The following is a 20,823-nucleotide window of genomic DNA, read 5'->3' on the forward strand; positions in this document are numbered from 1 at the left end:
CTGCATACCACTAAGGCATATCTTGGGGTGGCTGGTTCCAGACCCCCATAATCCCTTGATGCTTTCATATACAGTCATCGTGTTCCCCCCCCCACCCCCACCCCAGTCTTTCCTCCTTTGCTGATCTGGTTAAATCCTACTTGACAATTAAGACTCTACTTAAGTATCCCCTTCTTTTGGAAATCTTCCCTGGAAACCACAGGGTAGGTTAGGTGCCTTCTTCAATGTTCCCATAGCCTCTTAAGGCTTGTCTCATTGCAGCACTTAGCACATTAATTGCAATTATCTATTCCCCTGTCTGTCTTCCCACCAGACGGCTTGAGGGCATTACCTTGTATGGTTTTATCTCTCAACAGGGCCTAGCCCAGAGTAGGGATGTGGAAAACAAAAATTTGTCCTTGGCCCAACCATTGTGTGATCTTATATATTAAGCAGCGTTTCCAACCTTAGTAACAGTGTGACATGTTTCAACTTGTTTGGTATAGTCAGTTGGGAGTGAGCTACGGTTGAGAGAAGGTGTGTTTTAAAATGTGCCGTAAATCATCCTCCATCCTGACAACGCTCTGTGTCACACGTTGCTTCTGGTATGCAACAATTTCTGTCAAATAAAAACATTACGGTGTGTCCTCATCCATCTTATTCACCAGATCTGGTGCCGTGCTACTTCTGGCTCTTCCCTAAAGTCAAAACGATTCAGGACTCCGAGGCAGCCACGACAGCGCAACTATAATAAAGACACTCACAAGAGAGGATTTCCAGAACTGTTTCAGAAAGTGGCAAAATCAATGGGATAAGTGTGTTCGAAGCAAGGGGGAGTATTATTATTTTTTTTTTTAGCTGAGCCATTCTGCCACCTATTGGCAGCTCAGTGGCAGCTCATCTCAGGCCGGGAATTGAACTGGCAACCCTGTTGCTCAGAGCTCACACTCTTGAGCGAGCTCTTAACCAACTGAGCTGGCCCTCTGTCCCTCCAAAGCCCACGTTCTTTTTTTTTAAAGATTTTTATTGGGGAATTGGGGAGATGGGAACAGTACTGGGGAATTCGGGGAAGGGGAACAGACAAGTTGCTGTTGTTTTGTTCTTTAGTCTAGTTGTGGAGGACGTTGCTTCACTGGCCCAAGTTGGCACCATCATTGCATTCTTCCCGGGCGAGGCAGATCAGTCGCCGGCTTCTGGACGGCCATCACTGTGGCTGCTGGCCGCTCATGCTGGCTGCTGGCTACACATGGTAGCCCATGGCAACCCACTGCCACAGGGGCTGCAGCCTACGCCGTCGCCGGCGACTTATGGCAGCCCAGCTCCAGGTTGAGCTGTTGTTCAGCATCTTAGCTGTGGAGGGCAGTCTCACTGGCCCTCATATGTGGGATCCGAACCGGGGCCCTCTGGCGTCCCAAGCCAGTTCTTAACCATCTCGCCACTCGGCCGGCCCGAAAGCCCACATTCTTAATCACTGTGCTCTACCTGACTGGCTGACCAAAAGGCTGACCAAAGGCTGTCTGAGTGGCCCCAATAACTGGCTAACAGCTGTGTGAAGGAGAGGCAAAGAAAACACCGGCAACCTTCTTGCCAGACATAGTTCTTTTGGGATGTGGATTTGAAACCATAAAAGTAAGTGAGGGCTTCATCAGGAGACACGACTGATCCATTAGAGGAAAGAGATACTGATTCGGGAGCCCATTTCTTACTGCTTATTCTTTCTCTGGCAAGCGAACAGATTGGCTAAGGCCAAGGACCTGTCCTGGCATATCCCTGGAGGTATCACGAAAGCTCAAGTGCTAGGGAGTAATACCTACTCTTCCAACTGCCTGGAATGCCCTTCCCCCAAATAGTCACATGGCCCACACCATCATTTCATTTTCTGCTCAAATGTCACCTCATCAGACAGGCCTTTCCTGATCAGATCTGATATAACACTGCTCTTTATTCTTTTACCCTGCTTTATTTTTCTTCATTGTACTTATCACTACCCAACATATAATTATTTGTTTAGAGTGTTTTGGTTTGTCTCTCTCCACCAGAATATAAGCACCAGGGACCTGTGATTCTGTTTTGTATACTGTTATATCCCTAGCTCCTAGAGCAGTGCCTGGCAAGCAGCAGTAGGTGCTCAATAAATGTCTTTTTTTTTTTTCCCCATTTACTGTATAAATGATTTTGGAGCTTGAGACTGCCTGCTTTCCAGGACTTTTATCATCTGGCCTCAGCAATGCCTCACTCTCCTTGTTCCTATAGGTAACCCTTGGACTCCAGACAAACTCAGTGTTCTCTGAGCAGGCCCCACATTTTATAGTTCTTGTCTTTGCTCGTGTTTCTTTTCTCTTAATGGGCCTACGTTTCATCTACCCAGATTCTGTGAAGTCCTCAACACCTACCTTTTTTGAATGGAATATATATATATACACACATACATACACACACACATATATATGAAGAAAACAATTATTACTGAGTTTTATTAAATCTTAGGCATTTTCAAACATATGAACTCATTTTATTCAACAACTCTGGGTGACAGGTATTGCTAGACAGTAAGCTGCATGGGAGTAGGGATCTCTGTCTTGATCACTGCTCTGTTCCCAGTGCCTGGCACAAAGTAGTACCAAAAAAATGTTTCGTATGACTGGATGAATATTTTATAGAAGGGGAATTGAGGTTCACAATGGTTAAGTGATTTACCCAAGCTGGTCATGGCAGATAGAAATCAAGATCTTCCAGCTTTAAATCTAGTACTTTTTCTAATATATTTTACAATAAAAATCCAGTGTTCTAAAAAGCTCAGAGATTTGGTAATCCTGAAAAACTACTTTTTGTGGTTATCTCAGAATAAAACAGGAGATTTTGCTCATTTAATATGAAAATATTTCTCAAGTGGAAAAGGCCCCTTCCTATTTATGAAACATAGTATGGAAGCCAGGATATATCTTTGCTACAGAGAGTGACGCTGTTAGCGAGAAAATATAAATACTGATGGAATGTACGACAAGTGACTTAGCTCCCAAAGATGGCCATCATTTGTTCATTCATTCATTTACATCTATTCTTTTGTCCATTCAGTAAACTTCACAGAGTACCTAGAATGATCTAGTCCTGCGTTAGGCATTGGGGAGTATATAAATGGAAAAGACATATTTCTTACCGAATTGCTTACAGTGTAGTGGAGAAGGGAGATATGTGACTGAAAAATATAACATACATGTTAGAAAAGAAGTCTGTATAAAGAAAGTACTATGTAAGGAGAGAAGGGAGACCTAGAACTTTTCTTGAAGGTTTTAGAAAAGGGGATTTTGAAATGGGCTCCAAAGAATTTCAACAAGCAAAGAGGTAGAGCTGGATTTTAAGAATTAGTTGGTGCTTAGCAGGCCAAGAAGAGGGAAAAGAGCTTTTCAGGAAATGACTGCAAAGACCTAGCAGTTATTGTTCAAGGATGAATAAGTAAATAATGCAAGACACCGACTCTAGATGAGGACTGCGAAATTAAGAGCTACAGCAGAAGCAACCTCCAGGGAAGTCTGTGAAGTTCAGGCCATTTGTGTTGGGATGGGGTAGACTGTTAGTCCTGTAGTTTCCAAAGGCAGTATGCGTGCTTCAGAAGGGCCCACACAAGGCAATGGGTTGGGGCGCCATTAAGAAAATACTAGAGCTTGTATTCGTATTGCATTTATTTCTATCTCACTCTGTAGTTTTTATGTATGTTTTACAGTACGTTACTCCTAGTGTCACTACATGAATCTAATTTATTAACACATTTCACATATTGACAATGTGTGTTCAAAATTTTTTCACAGGTAGATTATGCCATTTAAAAGGTTGGAGACTACAAATTTAATCACCTTGTTCATTTCTCTTATGGACTATTTGTTGCAGAAAATTCCAGAGGTTGGCCTTCTCTGAATGTGTGTAGTCTTGTTTGTCATTTTGTGCAGAGATGTCTTTGATCTCTCTAGGGGACACATGGACGGGCTCAGAGGGATAAGAGACTGATGACTTTAAAAGATTATCTCTTGTTTGAATGTCCTCCTAGGATTTGGACTTGTGAGTCATTTGGAGCCTGTATCTGTACTCAGCTATCCTTGCCAAATGCTGTAGCCTTTCACGGACAGCCACAGCTCTCAGCCTGCTGTCGCCTTCCTCACCTTGGCACTGGGAATCTTCTCATTTTTTCTCTTGGAATGAGAAAGCAGTACAAGACTTGGAACTTTTAAGGACTTGAACCTTAGGGACAGGGAGTCTGATATCTCCACTTGACTACTGAGTGAGCTCTTCATGCTGGGGCACAGGGTTGCTATCTGACAAGAATGCTGCTCATCCGGGCTTGCTTTCTTCAGACTGCCATGAGTCTGGTTGGGTAGCACCATGCTGCCAAGCCCTACCTAGGTAAGGCATCTGCCTAGGCAACAGAATGATATGTAGAACACAGAAAACAAAATACAAGTGCCTTGAGGTTTGGCCTAACACACCGAAGCCATTATCCTTGTGTCCTATAGCCTAGCGATATAGGCGCTGACTGTGTGCAGAGCCCATCATCAACTGGATTGCAGCAACCCCCTTATGTGCATCACCTAATGTAGTGTTTACAGCAGTGGTTCTCAGCCGGGGGCAATTTTGTCCCCTAGGGAACATTTTTAATTATCACGATTGGCAGCATGCTACTGGCATCTAGTGGGAGATGCCAGGGATGTTGTTAAACATCTTACAGTGCACAAGACAGCCCCCCACAACAATGAGGTATCCTGTCCAAAATGTCAGTGCTGCGGAGACTGAGAAACCCTGGTCTAGAGTGACTCCTGCCTGTTTCCACTGCAGTGTAGGGTACAGATAGAGGAGTTCGTGCATGCCAAAGGTCGATGCTCAGGCCTGTATCAAGGCGTCCTCCCAGCAGACAAAAGGCCTTTGTAGCCCTGCTGGCCTCCGGCCTTTCTAACAAGAAAAAAGTGGCCTTCTTTCCACTCCACATGCCCAGCAGAAAGGCCCCTTTGTCCTGGATGAGGCCGAGCTCCCTTGGCAGCGGTGGCAGGAGTGTGTTGTTCTCTGCACTTTACAGGCTAGCACTTGTCTGTCTGTCTCATGTCTGTGTGTCACTCTACTATGCTTTCATTACCTGCTACTCCAAACCATAGTAAATGATCACATTTGTAATGTGTGTGGCTATGTATTCATTTTCAGGAATAAACACTCTACTTTCTGTAATGCTTCCTTAATCCCAGCTCCGTCATCCCTCCTTCCCCAAACCCTAGGATTTGAACATACCTCCTGGAAATTAATTCCTCTTTCCCTCCAATATATTCTAGTCTGGGAATTAGACATTTAACCAAGCAATGACTAAGCACCCTTCACCTAAACTTGTAGGATCTTGTCTTCTGGGATTCAGTTTTAGGGCACATAACTGCTTCATTTCATCCCATGGCACCATCTCCTTCTCACCTCCTGTGCCTCTGCAAATAGTCTAATCTACCTCCAAGGTCTCTTGGCTTCAGAATGTTCCCCCTGGGTTCCAATGGCTTCTTGAGGACCTCAAGATACTGAGCATTTCTGCCTTCAACTTGGTTTCATTCAGGATGTCTTTCTGAGTGTGTGCTTTGGACCAGTGCTGGGCTCCACTGCAGGGCAAGCAGGAGCATGAAGGGACAGGGCCCAGCCTTCCAACCTCTCTAGCTTATGTGAGAGTGACAGAAACAGCCTAAGACAGGAGGTGTGCCTACCAGAGGAATGCCTGTTTTTTGACAAGCATTTCAGAAGTTAACCATCCACATGAGCTGTGTATTAGTCTCAGGAGATGGTTGTTGTTTTTTGGAGGCCCACAGTCAGAACATTTCTGGAACTCTTCATCTAGGGCAGTTATTCTTTGAGTAAATTCTTATTGATGCCACTATATATGAAGCTCTATTTCAGAGATAACCGAGTGAGCAAAAATGAAAAAGGACATGTCCATGCCTTAATGTTTCCTAATTATTTAAGGGAAATTAGATACATTTTGATGAAAGACACTTTTTGGTAAAGATATGAATCGTGAGAGCGGAGGGTGAGGAACCTCACCAGCTAGCTCTGCTTCAAAACTTTTTAGTCTTCTTGCTGCTCACAGCAATAGTTTTCAAACTTGAGGAATGTACATGTTCCTTTTAAGGGAAATAATTTATCTTAGACCTGCGATGCTGACTTAAACTATTTTTATTATAATGTTATTTAAATATGTACAAACATAAAATGAGGTTTCAATTGCTATATACAATTTGCACACAAATATAAACAAAAACAGATGTATACATTAAATAAAAACAAAATTTAAATCCACTAAAGTGATATTTTTTGCTGAAACTCAGTTGCTCCCAGGCTCTGTAAGTGTCTGTATTACTGGGTGCCATCTGATGACTCAGTCTTCCCACCATCTTTCTCTATTCAAGCTACTATGCAACTTTGATTTCTGTAATACATTATGATGTCATTTGACCTTCGCTTGGCTTGAACGTATTCCTTGTGAATTATGTCCACTTCTATTCCTTTACTGTTGACTCTTGACAAAGTATGGAGATAAATTTGTTATCTATGTGTCTAAACATGACACAAATATTAAACTTATTTTAAAAGGATTATTTTTATAATTATCCATTTAAAAATCACAATATTACAATATTGAGGAACGATTAGCTACAGTGGTCAATGTATGGTGATGATGTGATTCGCCATGTTGCAAGTGATCACTTAGTAATTGTTTCAGTTAGAATTGGCTACTATTGGGACAGAAAACCTTTTCAATCTGATCTAAGCAAAAGGGAAAATTTACTTGTTGCACAAAACTGAAAATAGGGTTGTCTGCAGGTGTGATCTGACTCAGGGCTTAAGTATTGTCATCTGGATCCATCTCTCTATATAAGCCTATATTATGTCTATATTATGTCTATATTATGTCTATATTATGTCTATATTATGTCGTGTGTGTGTGTGTGTGTGTGATACAGATACATCTCTATATATACACATATATACATGTAGACACACATACACACACACACACATAAACAAAAAGTAGAGTGTATATTTCTTTCATACATAGGGTTTATGGGAGAGAGAGATGTTAAACACATAAACGTGGTAAATGCCAAGGTCAATGTGACTGAGTCAGTGTGACTCCTCACCTCCCTGCTCTGGAGGGAGTAATAATCTTGATGTTTGTACATCCCTTTATAGAGTGCATCCCTACCTGTTATTTCAGTTGATTCTTACAATTCTGGGTGGAAGGAATTACTGTCCCAATTTTTGGGTGAACAAACCAAATTTCAAATGTTTTTATGGTTTATCCAAGTGGCAGAGCTGGAATTTGAACCAGGTCTGCCTGGTTCCAAGTGCCCTGCTTTTTCTACTGCATCTTCCTCTTGTCCCATGTAATTGAAGATGGACTTCCTGGAACTATTAAGTTTAGCTCTATTTAACAAAACTTTACCAAGCACCTACCATGTGCCATGCTCTCTCCTGGGCCCTGGGGACGAAGACATGCATTAGATCTCACATCTGTGCGAGTGGTGCTCGGCATTCTGGAGTCATGGCTTTGCTTGTCTCTCCCCACAGTGTACAACTGGACCGTGGATGAGGTGGTGCAGTGGCTGATCACATATGTGGAGCTGCCGCAGTATGAGGAGACCTTCCGGAAGCTGCAACTCAGTGGCCATGCCATGCCGAGGTCAGGAGGAGACTGGGTTCTCTCACCTGGGGGTGCAGGGAATGGGCTGGAGTCAGCCTGCCTTCAGGTTGCTCTAGCCAGTTAAATGAGGTTTCACCCTTTTTAGGGCAGAATCTATAGACCTCTCCTCTTCTCACATCTACTGTGTACTTGCTGTATAGCATGATGGGTACTTAGCATCCATTCTCCTATTTAGTATTTCTATCAATAGTGGGAATAGTACAAATAGCTGCCATTTATTAAGTGCTTAGTACATACCAGGCACTCTACTTCAACACTTTATATATAGTATCTCATTTAATTCTTATATCACTCCTATATGGTAGGTATTATTGTATAAAGATGATGAAACTGGCTAAGTAACTTTTCCAAGGTCACATGGCTAGTTAGAAGCAAAACTGTGATTGGAACCTAGATCTGGGTAGACTTCAAAGCCTGTGGTATTTCTCTTTTCTTTCGCTGTTCCCCCAGCAGCTGCCTCTTTTATTGTCCAGGAGCCTCTGGGCTCTTTTAACTTCCCCTGAATTATCCATGTACAGTTTATCTACTCTAAAGAAATGGTGCAGTAGTGGGGGCTGACAACCATTGGGCCCAGCTTGCTCTCTGGAATGATTCTCCCAACAATTGTGTCCTAGCTCTGCCTCCTTTATAGGCACAATATGCTAGGACTTGGGATGGGAGTGGGGAGGGGAGGGAGTGCTGTTTGGACTTCTTGTTATGTCAAACTAGTGCCATCTGTCATTCAGTCATTAATCTATTTACTTAGTCATTTAACAATTATTTACTGGGTACCTGCTCTGTGCCAAGCACTTGTGCTGGGTGCTGGGGATAAAGATGACAACAACCTGCCCTTGCCCTCAAAGGGCTTACTGTCTGGTAAGTGCCGATTGTGTATAATTTGTCATCTCATCATGTAGGTGCATCTGGTTGTGAGCCTCAGCAAAGGGGAAGGGGGAAAGTGAAGCTGTTGGAATGTCCACACATTGCAGTCTGCAGCCACAGAGCTACCAGGCACTGCTGTGCAGGCCAGCTGAGCTGGCAGTTCCCTCCTCTGCTGCCTTCAGCCTCCTCTTCTCATCTTCTCCCTACTCTGGAGAGAGTAACAATCCTGAAGTTTGTACATCCCTTTATAGAGTGCTTTCCTACTTATTATTTCAGTTGATGCTCACAATTCTGGGAGGAAGGAATTACTATCCCAACTTTTGTGTGAACAAACTGAATTTCAAATATTTTATGATTTATCCAAGCTGGTAAGTGGCAGAGCTGGGATTTGAACTCAGGTCTGGCTGATTCTAAGTGACCTACTTTTTTCACTGTATCTTCCTCTTGCCCCATGTAGCTGAAGATGGACTTCCTGGAAATAATTAAGTTTAGCTCTATTTAACAGAACTTTACCCAGTATCTACCATATGCCATGCTCTCTCCTGGGCCCTGAGGATAAAGACATGCATTAGATTTCACATCTATCTGCCTTTAGGAGCTCCATGTTTAAAGGAAGAGACAGGCAATTGAATAGATGATTGACCATGATGTTCCAGGATTTGGGTTTCTTTCTCATTACCCATGGAAATAACAGTATTGCCTTGTGGATCACTGGACCATTTCATCTTAAGAAATGGCTGTGGTTTGTATCAAAGCTGTAAAGCAGGGTCGGCCAAGTGGCTCAGTTGGTTAAGAGCTCGCTCAAGAGTTTGAGCTCTGAGCAACAGCAGTTCGAGTCTCGGCCCGAGCTGAGCAGCCGCTGAGCTGCCAACAGGTGGCAGGATGGCTCAGCTAAAAAAAAAAACCAAAAACAAGAAAACTGTAAAGCATAGGATAAGAAGTCAGTTCTCAGGTTATGGGCTCACTTAGCCCTCCTGTGGCTAGGAATAGACCTAAAACCAGACCCAGCATAGCTGGGCTCAGGAATAAAGGAAGCCAACCTGTGGCACCTCAGTGACAACAGGAAGCATGGGGCCTTCAGTGCCTGGAGTAGGGATAGTTCTAGGCCTATCAGTAGGTAGAATGGTATAATGGAAAGAATCTAGCAGATTTGAGTTTGTTTCCTGGCTTTGCCACTTTTGTGCTATGTGACTTTGGGCAAGTTACTCAACTCTTAAGTCCCAGTATTTGTATCTGTAAAGTGGAGCTAATAATAGAACTGAGTTCTTTAAGTCATGAGAACTAAATGAGGTATTGTATGTAAACTGTCAGAACAGCACAAGATACACAGTAGCTGATTAGTAAATGTTAGCTCCTGTCCCGTTTCTCTCATTGCTTAGAAGTAGATAGCATTCAAGTTCCTAGGTTTCTTTGACAGATAGACTGTAGACAAGATGACACTTATTTTGATAAGTCAAATGAAGGCCAGTACACCTGGTAGAAGTGCTCTAAAGAGGATCCCCAAGAACTCCCAAGCTTGTAGGAAGCATCTAATTTTACATACGTTTACACAGAAGGAAACTGAGGCTTCAGGGGAGAACCCAAGCAGCTTATGATTGGACAGTGCGTCACTCAGTGATAGAGCTGAGACCAGAAACTACACTAGATCTCCTGACACCCCTATCCCCACCCCCGCTACTTCCCATGCGTCTCTTGGAGGTGGTCTTGATTGCTTCCCAGGGCTAGAGAAGGAAGTAGCTGCTCCTGCATGCCTCGGCAAGAGTATAAACACACACTGTGATGCCAGAAGCTTCTTTTCTACCTGGGGAAACAAAGCTATGCATCCGAAAACAACACTGATCTTATGTAATAGTATAGTAGTAAATACTCATTTGTGGGACCCAGACCAGTGGTTTTTCAATCTTCCATATCTTATACCCTTCTCCTATACATACACTGCGTTCCAACAGAAGAGAAACAAAGACCAGTTTTTCCGAGGTCATTTTCTTGATTACAGGCCCTCCCTTATTAGAGTTCTCAATAGTACAGTTGAAGGTCATAAAAAATTACAGTAATCTGGGCGTAAATTGCAGTGACCCAGATACAAGCTGACAAGATTGATACAGTATTTGTCATCAGCAGGTTTATACTTAATGAATATTAAATATATTCATCATTAAATATATTTAATTGGGTTAGGATTAGGATAATTCAGAGGGCCCCAAAATCACTGGGTCATGTGGCATGACATTTTGACTAGGGATAGACAGGAGAATGCACTTACAAATGGTGGGAGTGTGGGTACAGGTATATAGTGGACAGTCCCTACAAGGGCAAGCACAACAGAAAATTTACAGTCGGGTGTGGGCATGGTCACAAATGGATAATCCTTAGAGAGTAGGATACTCTCTGAAAAATGGTGGACATGAGGAGAAGGGTGAACAAATTCTTGATTAATGTTATGTGTTCCTGCATAGTCCCTGTTGAGACCCACTGGTATAGACTCTGTGTTCTAGAATGCAGAGGAGAGTAGTCCCCAAGAGCTAGAAGTCATAGAAGTGTTCCTGGAGGAGGTGGAGGTGGGTAATGTCGCCAGGATCCTTCCTGGCTTTGCGGGCAGGGAACTGAGTGCCTACTCTTTGCCTCAACAGGCTCGCTGTAACGAACACCACCATGACAGGGACTGTGCTGAAGATGACAGACCGGAGCCATCGGCAGAAGCTGCAGCTGAAGGCCCTGGACACCGTGCTCTTTGGTCCTCCTCTCTGTGAGTCCTGTGGAGAGAAGGGCTGCTGCTATGCCATGGAGCCTAGGGAGGTTGGGGTGGCTGGGCTGCGGCCTGGCTCTCCTAGGCACACCTGCAAAGTGCTGCCTCCACTTTTCCCACTGCTGTTGATACATGAAATGTATCACATTTTAGTCCAGCCAGATATCAACAGCCATTCATTAAATACATTAAGAAAATATCTATTTTGTGCCAGTGCTGTGCTGGATCCTGTAGAGAGACCTGGATGAATCATATTGTGCCCTAAAGGGATAAAATGAGTGTTCTAGAGAGGTGCACAGTGCTTCTGAGGTCCAGAGGAGGGATAGAGAAGGTTTACTATCGAAGAGGTGGCTTGTGAGCTCTGCCTTTAAGGATGAGTAGGACTTTATTCCATGGAGGTGACAGGAGAGGGAATTCTGGGTGGAGGAAACAACCTGAGCAGGCATACAAAGGCTAAAATATGAAAGGTATGCTCGGGATATAGTAACCCGTAAGGGTCTGAGTACCTTTTAGCTGTTTTCTGCCCTCACTGTGGGTGTGCAGAATGTGTGAACTGATTGCTGAACATCTTGTGTCCTTGGACAACCAAAGAGGACTAAGTAGGCTTTCCCATCACATTTATCAATAGAGATGAATCAGTAGAGATCAAGGGTGTTCTCTTCTGCCAGTCGTTAGCTGGGAGAATTTGGTGGTTCAGCTCCTGAAGATCTGCAAGGTGGGAACAGCCAACCCTGACCTCCTTTTTCTTACTTTAAGTGAACTCAAGGGGAGCAAAAGTGGTAAAATTCCTTAGAAAACTAGCCTCGACCAAACAGACTCTTAGGGTCCACTCCCTGCTTTTTGGCAGCTGTTGGCATCAGTTGAGGGTGCCAGCAGCAGAATGCTATAGTACCAAGAACCAGTCCCTAGAAATCACTGGCATGCAGGCTCAGCGGCAGTACCATAGTCCCCCCTTATCCACGGGGGACATATTCTGTGACCCCCTCCCCCCCAATGGATACCTGAAACCGGGGATAGTACAGAACCCTCTGTATACGATGTTTTTTCCTATACGTATATGCCTATGATAAAGTTTATAATTAGGCATAGTATGAGAGTAACAGTAATAACTAATAATAAAATAGAACAATTATAACAATACTATAATAAAAGTTATGTGAATGTGGCATTATTAAATAAAATAAGGGTTTCTTGAACACAAGCACTTCAATACCACAGCAATCAATCTAATAGCCAGCATGGCTACTACTGAATGACTAGTGGGCAGGTAGCATATATAGCGTGGATATATTGGACAAAGGGATGATTCACATCCCAGTTGGGACAGAGTGGGACAGCGTGAGATTTCACCATGCTAGTCAGAACAGCATGCAATTTAAAACTTAGTAATTGTTTATTTCTGGAATTTTCTATTTAATATTTTCATACTGTGATTGACCACGGGTAACTGAAACTGTGGAAAGCAAAACCGTGGGTAAGAGGGGGCTACTGTATAGCATTTCCCTGTTCATGCATTTGGCTTGACAAGTGTCCAGGCTGATATCTTAATATAGATGGATCTGTACCTTTTTTTTTTTTTAATTTTTAATTGACTTTATTTTTTAGAGTAGTTTTAGGTTCACATCAAAATTGAATAGAAGGTACAGAGATTTCCCATATACTCCTGGCCCCCATACATGCATAGCCTCCCCCATTATTAACATCCCCCATCAGAGTGGCACATTTGTTACAACTGGTGAACCTACATTGATACATCATTATCACCCAGAGTCTGTACTTTAGGGTTGACTCTTGGTGTTGTGCACTCTATGGGTTTGGATAAATGCCAGTATAATAACCCGTACACACCACCAGTTTAGTATACAGAATAGCTTCACTGCCCTAAAGATAAATAAGTGTGCTCCACTTATTTACCCCTCCCTCCTCTGTAACCCATGACAACTGCGATCCATTTTACTGTCTCAAAAGTTTTGCCTTTTCTAGAAGGCCTGTACCTTTTGAAAGTGTGATACAGAGTGACATGGGAGAAGGTTGTTCTCACCTCCTTTGCTGCCTTTTTAGTTTTGGTCCTAGATCACATTTTTGCTCACCATTCATTTATAAGTTTTGAATAAATGACACAATGAATGGCTCTCCTCTTTATGTGAGCCCACTCTTTGTACTAAGCAATGGCCTTTCATTCATTTGCTAACATTTGTTGAGCACCTACTCTGTACCAGTATAAATGACAGGGTCTCTGCTCTCGAGAAGTTCTATTTGTATTTATCCAAAGAAATCCAAAACACCAATTCAAAAAGATATATGCATCCTTATGTTTACTGCAGCAGTATTTACAATAGCCAAGGTATGGAAACAGCCAAAATGCCCATCAGTAGACAACTAGATAAAGAAATTGTGGCATATATACAGAGGGTTCCAAAAAAATGTATACACATTTTAAGAAAGGAAAAACTTTATTAAAAGTGTAATACAATGAATGATGCTAGCATTCATTTGATTAACGCCATCTTTTGCGTGAACGTCATATTACATGTTGCTACCATAATTCAATTCAACTTCGAAAAGTAATACATAGATAACATCTCTTAAAATGTGTACAGTTTTTGGCACCCCTGGTATTTTGGCAATAAGGAAGGATATCTATAACTGCCAGGGGCAGGGTATTGTGGGCAGTAGAGAGGGTGGAGAGAATAGATTGGGAGAGGGGATTCCAGAAAGTGAAAATGATTGGAGGCTCACTGTCTCAATGCTAACTGGTATAATACCTTGAAAATTCTCACCGTCATCCCTGACTCTGGTAACATGTCCGTATCTATAATAATTTGTTTACACTCTCCTCCCCTGCTTTAGGCCTGATTGTGTTAATGGTTGACCTCATTTTGTTAAAATCTATTTACAGCACTCAGCTTAGGAATTCTGCCACCCTCTGGCTCCTCAGGTCCCAGCCAGCTTCCCTGGGTTATCTCTGTTCACCTAACCAGCCTCATCTGCTCTCCTGAAACCCCCATGGTCTCTCTGCCCTGGTTGTATTCCCTGGGTGCGAGGTGGATTCTGAGAGATGAGCTTGTGCGGGGTCTGTGCAGGACAGCTGGCCGCACTCTTCTTGTCCCCAGGAGCTGGGTTTTACCCTTCGCGTGCACTTTATATTGTACACTCCCCACCCCCTTCCTGCTAAAACCTCCCTTCCTTCTTCCCTTTTTCCCTGCTTTCCACCTTTGCTGAGTAACCTCTCTGGTCAGGCTCTGTTGACTACAGAGATAAATAAGTCTTGTAGCTGGCCCTGAGGAACTCTCAGACTATCAGAAAGGTGACTGACATGAAAGCCAAAAAACACGAGAGTCCCTGAGATAGCAAGAGATAATCCATGTTTACCTGACCAAAGAGTGGGTTGATTAATGGAATCCTAGTTCAGAGGAGAAGGAATGGAAGGATATTTGTGGACTGTGGTGGGCTGGGAAGGTAGTAGGAACTGAAGAATGGGGATGGGATTATGATGGGAAGAAGTACAACATTGATTAGGCATAGACTAGAGTCTTGATGTCCCTATTTTCTCTCCTTTGTCTGACACCATAATATATAGATTCTGTATTATCAGGGTTCTCCAGAGAAACAGAACCAATAGTATATGTATATAGATATGTAGAAGAGGACATTTATTATAGGCATTGGCTCACGTAATTATGGAGGTCAAGAAGTCCCATGATCTGCCATCTGTAAGTTGGAGAACGAAGAAAACCGGTGGTGTAATTCAGTCCAAGCCCAAAGGCCTGAGAACCAGGGGAGCTGGTGGTGTAAGTCCCTGTCTGAGTCTGAAGACCCAAGAACCAGAGCACTGATGTAAGAGGGCAGGAGAAGATGGATGTCTCAACTCAAGCTGAGAGAACAAATCTACTCTTCCTTCACCTTTTGGTTCTATTCAGGTCCTCATGGGCCTGAGGATGATTGGACGATGCCCACTGCATTAGTGAAGACATCTTCTTGACTCAGTCTCCCATTGAAATACTAATCTCTTATGAAGACAACCTCACAAACACACCCTGGAGTAATGTTTTGCCAGCTATCTGGGCATCCCTTAGCCCAGTCAGGTTGACACATAAAATTAACCATCCCAGATTCCTTTAGGACTCTGGGGTTCAGCCCAGGGCTTCACTGAATGGACCTGATAATTCTCACGTTCACTTCTCTAGCTTCTATTTCTTCCTCAAACCCACATTCACATCCTTAATTACCTACTGGATGTGTCCATCTGAATATTTCCAAGAAACCTCTAAGTGCTTTCATTTACAACTATGCATTTGTGATAATGCGTTTTACAGGAAGTGGAGATCCAGATGGGGGAAGTGAATTTCATAACAAATTGGGGCAGAAGGCAGCCTAGAACTCAGACTTCCTAATACCCAGTGCTGGAGCTGCTTTTGATGGCACAAGAATTTCTCCACGTGAGGCCTTGTTTAACCTTAAAGGCCTGTCCTGATGACAGTGCCCCAGTCAGCTCCCAGGATGTGTTTTTTGGTGGGAAAACTCAGGCCTTGGAACTCTTACAGTCATGCTCAGACTAGATCAGGAGATACAGGCATCTCCATGGTGAGAGATGTTTGCATGTAACAAAGCAGAAACAGTACCTGCTGAAATGTGTGAAAGTTGTGGTGAGAAAGTGGGGTGTAGCAGAAAGACCACGCAGTCAGGCATATCTGGGGTTGAATCCCAGTTCTGTCACTTTTTATGAACTCTAGCAAGTCAGTGCCCCATATGAGCCTCTGTTTTTCTGGCTCATAGATTGGGAATGCTACCCTACCTTAGAGAGTAGCTGTGAGAAGTAGAGATGATGAATATAAATGCCTGGTACATTGCATATTTTCTCTATTTTCCTTCCTTTCTTATGTGGATTAAGGAGAGGGAAATATCATACTTGAGGTTTATCAGTAACGATTCAATCCCACGAATATTTATTGAGTGCCTTCTGTGTGTGGGTCGGTGCTGTGCTGAGCACTGGTGTATGGACATGTAATGATCACTAGGGGCCACAGAGAAAATCAGCTGGATTAGACTCGTTTTCTTCCTCCAAGCTTGGTTGCTCATGGATGTGACAGGAAGTATAGCTGAGCTTTAGCTATGCATTTGGCAAGGCAGAGGGATGTATGTATCGGGTGGATTCTTGTACATTTAGGTGGAGTCAAAACTGGTTGACGAGTTACTGATAGGTGGAACACTATTACCTTAGATCCTATCCTTGGCCCTGGTCGTTTGGAATTTTTATTCATGACTTGGATGAGAATATGAAGCTGGAAAAATAGTAGAATCCTGTTCCAACTTGATCTGGACAAGGTGGAATAAGTGGCTGAATAGCATAGATAGGCACCTAATCTGCATGTCCACCTTAAGAACTTGGAAGTGTTGGTGGTCATAGGTGGAGGCTGCTGGTTGCACGGCATCTTCTTTGAACAAGAGTACCTTTGACTTTTGGTAGGAATGTACAGGGAATGTTGGAGTTGAGAAGCTCTGGGAAGCTAAGATTAAAAGTTTTTAACAAGCAGGAGCCAGAGAGTACCCCAGCCTCTGGCAGAGGCTGTGTAGGAGGCAGGTGTGTTCCAGAAAGAAAGGCAGCTCTCTGTGCCGCAGAGGTTATCTCTTTATGGGACTTGAGGGGCAAGAAAGTGAGGACTTGGAGTATGGCTGGAAGTGTAGGTCTGCCTGGAGGCAAGGGGGTGGCCACTAGACGACCCTTAGTTTTTTCTACAATAGTCTGGCATAAACATGTAAAGAACATGGCTACCACCCGGACTTAGTAACTCCCCTCCCTTGGATGGAAATAGAATGTGCTAATCGGTCTTTGATCCCACACCATCCTCATGTCCTACTGCTCAGCCTTTCAATGAGGAGCTATGAATGTAACCCTTTTTCTCAAACTGGTCATCAGTTTCATGCACTTTCCAGTTCCATGTGTCTTTGTCTACTGTCAAGACTTTGCCTCAACTTGGTGGCTCCACCTGGGTCCTTTTGGATCCGCATTAGCCCCTGTCCTTTCCAGGCACTGGGATCCTGCCAGTCCTACCTTCCTCTCCCAATCCTGAGGGTAACCAGGAGGTCATTCCCTCTTTTCTCCCTTCCTTGACTCCCACGTCCAGGGTCCTCTGAGCTCACAGCTCCTCTAGCCCCAGCTTAGTACAACCCAGCTAGGGACTGTCACAGTAGCGCTCGTCTCTTTATGGTGTGTCTCTCAGGTCTCCTGCACTGTGGCCCAGATCTGGTATTCTAGAAACAGTGTCAGGCTCCAGGAGCGCCTCTCTTCTGGTTGGCTCAGTTCTTAGGACATGGCTTTTGCTCTTGTCTTCTGGTATTATCCCTTGGTTAGCTTTTCAGTTTTGCTCCGGAGACTGATTATTGCTCTGAACCCCAGCTGGTGACTGGGGCCCTGGGCCTCCACAAGCTTGCTGCCAGGCATTCTCTGCAGGGAGATCTGCCCCCCTGTTCCTGGCATGTTAATGTCTCATGTATACCACTCTCTTGAGGCAGCTTCTGTTATGCTTGGTCTCTGGATTGGGCCACAGCCCAGAAATGTTCTCCATAGATAAGACTTATAGACGTTTACCTGATCTGGACTTTGCACCTCATATCTAGAATAGCATAGTAGTCCAGGAGACGTAGTTCCTATAGTAACTTTAGTCCCACAGGCAGACCTCAAGCTCTGTGACATTGTTTTATACCCTTACTGACCATACTCTTCTACATTGTAGCACCCTAGCATTGTTTACCCTGTAGGATAGAAACCACTGCATCTGGTCTCCTGGGCTCATCCCGGACCAGAGATGGCTGGGATGTATTGAGAAGGCACTAGTGCCCTCCTCTTTAGTGCATATTAGGGAAACTTGATTTAATAAGTTTCCTGTATTGCTCTAAGGCCTCTCATCCTTTCTGAACTAGGAGAAATAGGCAGGGAGCTTCCTCTGCCTATAATAGTGTGTGGCAAGTGTGTGTCTAAGAAGAGAAACTAGTTCCTCCTCAATGGGAAGGCTTCATGGAGGAGGGGATACAATGGAGTCTGCAAGGCTAAGTGTGCAGTGGGCAACCTGACTCACCATGCCCTTCCTCTCTGGCAGTGACCCGCCATAATCACCTCAAGGATTTCATGCTGGTGGTGTCTATTGTGATTGGTGTGGGCGGCTGCTGGTTTGCCTATATCCAGAACCGTTACTCCAAGGAGCACATGAAGAAGATGATGAAGGATCTGGAGGGGCTACACCGAGCTGAACAGAGTCTGCATGACCTTCAGGAAAGGTAAGACCCTGCCCCTTTCCCACAGCTCTGGTGCTGCCAGCTTTGGGGAACCTCCTGTTTCCGCTTGGATTGTGGGCCACCTGGTCCTTGAGGCTATGCTGACATGGTTGCCCAGGCTGTGTCATCCTTCCAAAACTGCACTGGGAGTCCAGGTTCCTGCCACTCAGTTGCACGGGCAAGTATTCCTCCCCAGGGCACAAGCATACTCCTATCTTTTTTCCCTCTGAGCTTCAGAGGGAGAAATGTGAAGCTGTCAGAAGTCTTACGCTTCCCTGGTTGGATGGCTTATTAGGGGTCATTCTATCCTTCGTCCTACCTCTGGTCTGCTTCCCTTCCCACAGAAATAGATAGACACAATGAACTGTTCTTCACGGCTCCCCAGAGAAACCACACAGATCTTTCTTCCTAATGCCTTCTAAATCTCATAAGTGCTCACTTATTGAATGACTTTGGGGAAATCCCTTTCCCTTCTAGGACCTATTTCCTCATCGGTAATATGAAGGTGTGGAACTGGGAACACACTGAGGGCCTTCTAGCTCTGATAGTCTGGGATTCTGTTTAAATAAAACATGGCTTAACAACTATTATAGAAGATGTAGCTGTGAAAAAAAAGGTGCCAGTCAGTTGATCTAATACTTCCTGACATCTAGGTACCAGGCCTATGCTGGGAATTGTAAGGAATTCATTACTTCCGGGGCAACACAGCTCACACATGAGAAGGAGCAGTGAGCACACACTTAGTGCAATGACTCAGTGCCAGCTTATGGGACGAGACTCTAAGGATGGGAAGGGCACAGAGACAGGAGATGAGTGGATGTGGACTATGAGGAGGTGGCCTTGAAAGGGGTAGGGAGGTCCTGGTGGTTAAGGTGGAATGTATAGAGTGAGGTGAGACCCCCCCCCCCAGGCACCTTAAGAGTCACATGGAGAAGTTTAGTAGGATGCAAAAGGCAGTAGAGAGTCAATGCAGGTCTTTGGTTTTTTGCCTTGTTTTGTTTTTGAGGAGAGGCCTGCCTTAGGACTCTTTAGAAAATTGTTTTGGCAGCCTAGGCACTCCAGTTTTGGGAAGTCTTTGCAGGAACTCATGTAAAAGGAAATGAAATCTGGCTCTCTTCTGTTATTTTTAAATGATAGATACTATTTTCTTTGGAGGGATAGGGAAAGGATTTCTTGTGAGCTAGGTATAATTAACTCCTTGAATGCATTATAGCTTTTAATCATCACAGTGCTGTTAGGTAGGTACTATTATTATCCCTATTTTAATGTTGAAGAAATCAGAGCTCAGAGAGGGTGAGCGCTTTCCCTAGGGTCACATATCAGTAAGTAGTGAGCTAGGAATTTTGACACCCAAAGGGTGCTGCCTCAGTAAAGGCAGAGCTTTCAGATTCATTCCCATGGGCCGGGCTTCCAGGGGACAAGAGGAGGAGTTTTATCTCTGAGCTGATTCCTGGCTATTTTATTGGGCCCCTTGTTCCCGGCCCTTTGCCAACAGGGGGCTAAATGCTGCTGTCTGAGCAGTCCCCGTTCTTCATTTGTCTGAAAAATATGTACTGTTTTCATTCCAAAGGCAAAGAATCTAGGCAGGAGACATTCCAAGTTTGGGGATAAAACTAAGCTCCCAGTCCTCCCTGCTCCCCAAGACCTCTAGAGCTAAATGACCACTGTGGCACTTAGAGAAACGAATGCATGCACATACCCAGAGACAGGCTTACATGTGCGTGTACACACACATATTCTCCTCTGACAGTGTCCAAAGCCACATGCCACCTTGTCCCTCCTTGCTTTAATTGGCCTGCACTACCAGCCACATTACCTTTTTTTGCAGAGCTCCTGATATTTTGGGTGAGTAAATGTAATGCTGCATGTGCATTCCAGTTAGGATTTCACTGGGTTTCAAGATAATTCTTTGAGGCAGGCAGGAATTTTGATTCCCATTTAAAAATGAAAAACAGGCCCAGTACAGGGAACATACTTGTCCATAGTCACACAGCTGCTTTAGAGCCAGGGCTTGCAGTCAGGCTGCATAATTTTCTTACTTGTAATGCTAATTGACTGCTGCCTTCAAGATGCTCAGTGTTCTGTGGAGATGGACTGGGGCAAGGCTTGATGGACATTTACTTGCTCATTTCTGCTCCCAGTAGTACTTGTTGATCTTCATCTCTGTTAGATCCTGTTAAGACTATACAAGTGGGACAGTTTTGATTATACTTTAAAGGAGCTCCCTATTATTACTATATGAAGAAGACAG

The 20,823-nt window shown here is 44.0% G+C and overlaps 1 protein-coding gene across 8 annotated transcripts in view; it reads left to right on the forward strand.

The window, feature by feature from the left end:
• Nucleotides 1–20,823, forward strand: part of STIM1 (stromal interaction molecule 1) — a 190,300-nt gene that overhangs the window by 150,024 nt on the left and 19,453 nt on the right. For all 8 annotated transcript variants that reach the window (XM_019625642.1, XM_019625644.1, XM_019625647.1 and 5 more), the window contains exons 4-6: nt 7,561–7,672; nt 11,185–11,300; nt 18,398–18,575. In XM_019625642.1, the coding sequence (XP_019481187.1) occupies nt 7,561–7,672; nt 11,185–11,300; nt 18,398–18,575 (406 nt within the window). The remainder of the gene's footprint in view (nt 1–7,560; nt 7,673–11,184; nt 11,301–18,397; nt 18,576–20,823) is intronic.

This window comes from Hipposideros armiger, unplaced genomic scaffold (assembly GCF_001890085.2).
Source record: "Hipposideros armiger isolate ML-2016 unplaced genomic scaffold, ASM189008v1 scaffold_635, whole genome shotgun sequence".
NCBI classification, from domain to species: domain Eukaryota; kingdom Metazoa; phylum Chordata; class Mammalia; order Chiroptera; family Hipposideridae; genus Hipposideros; species Hipposideros armiger.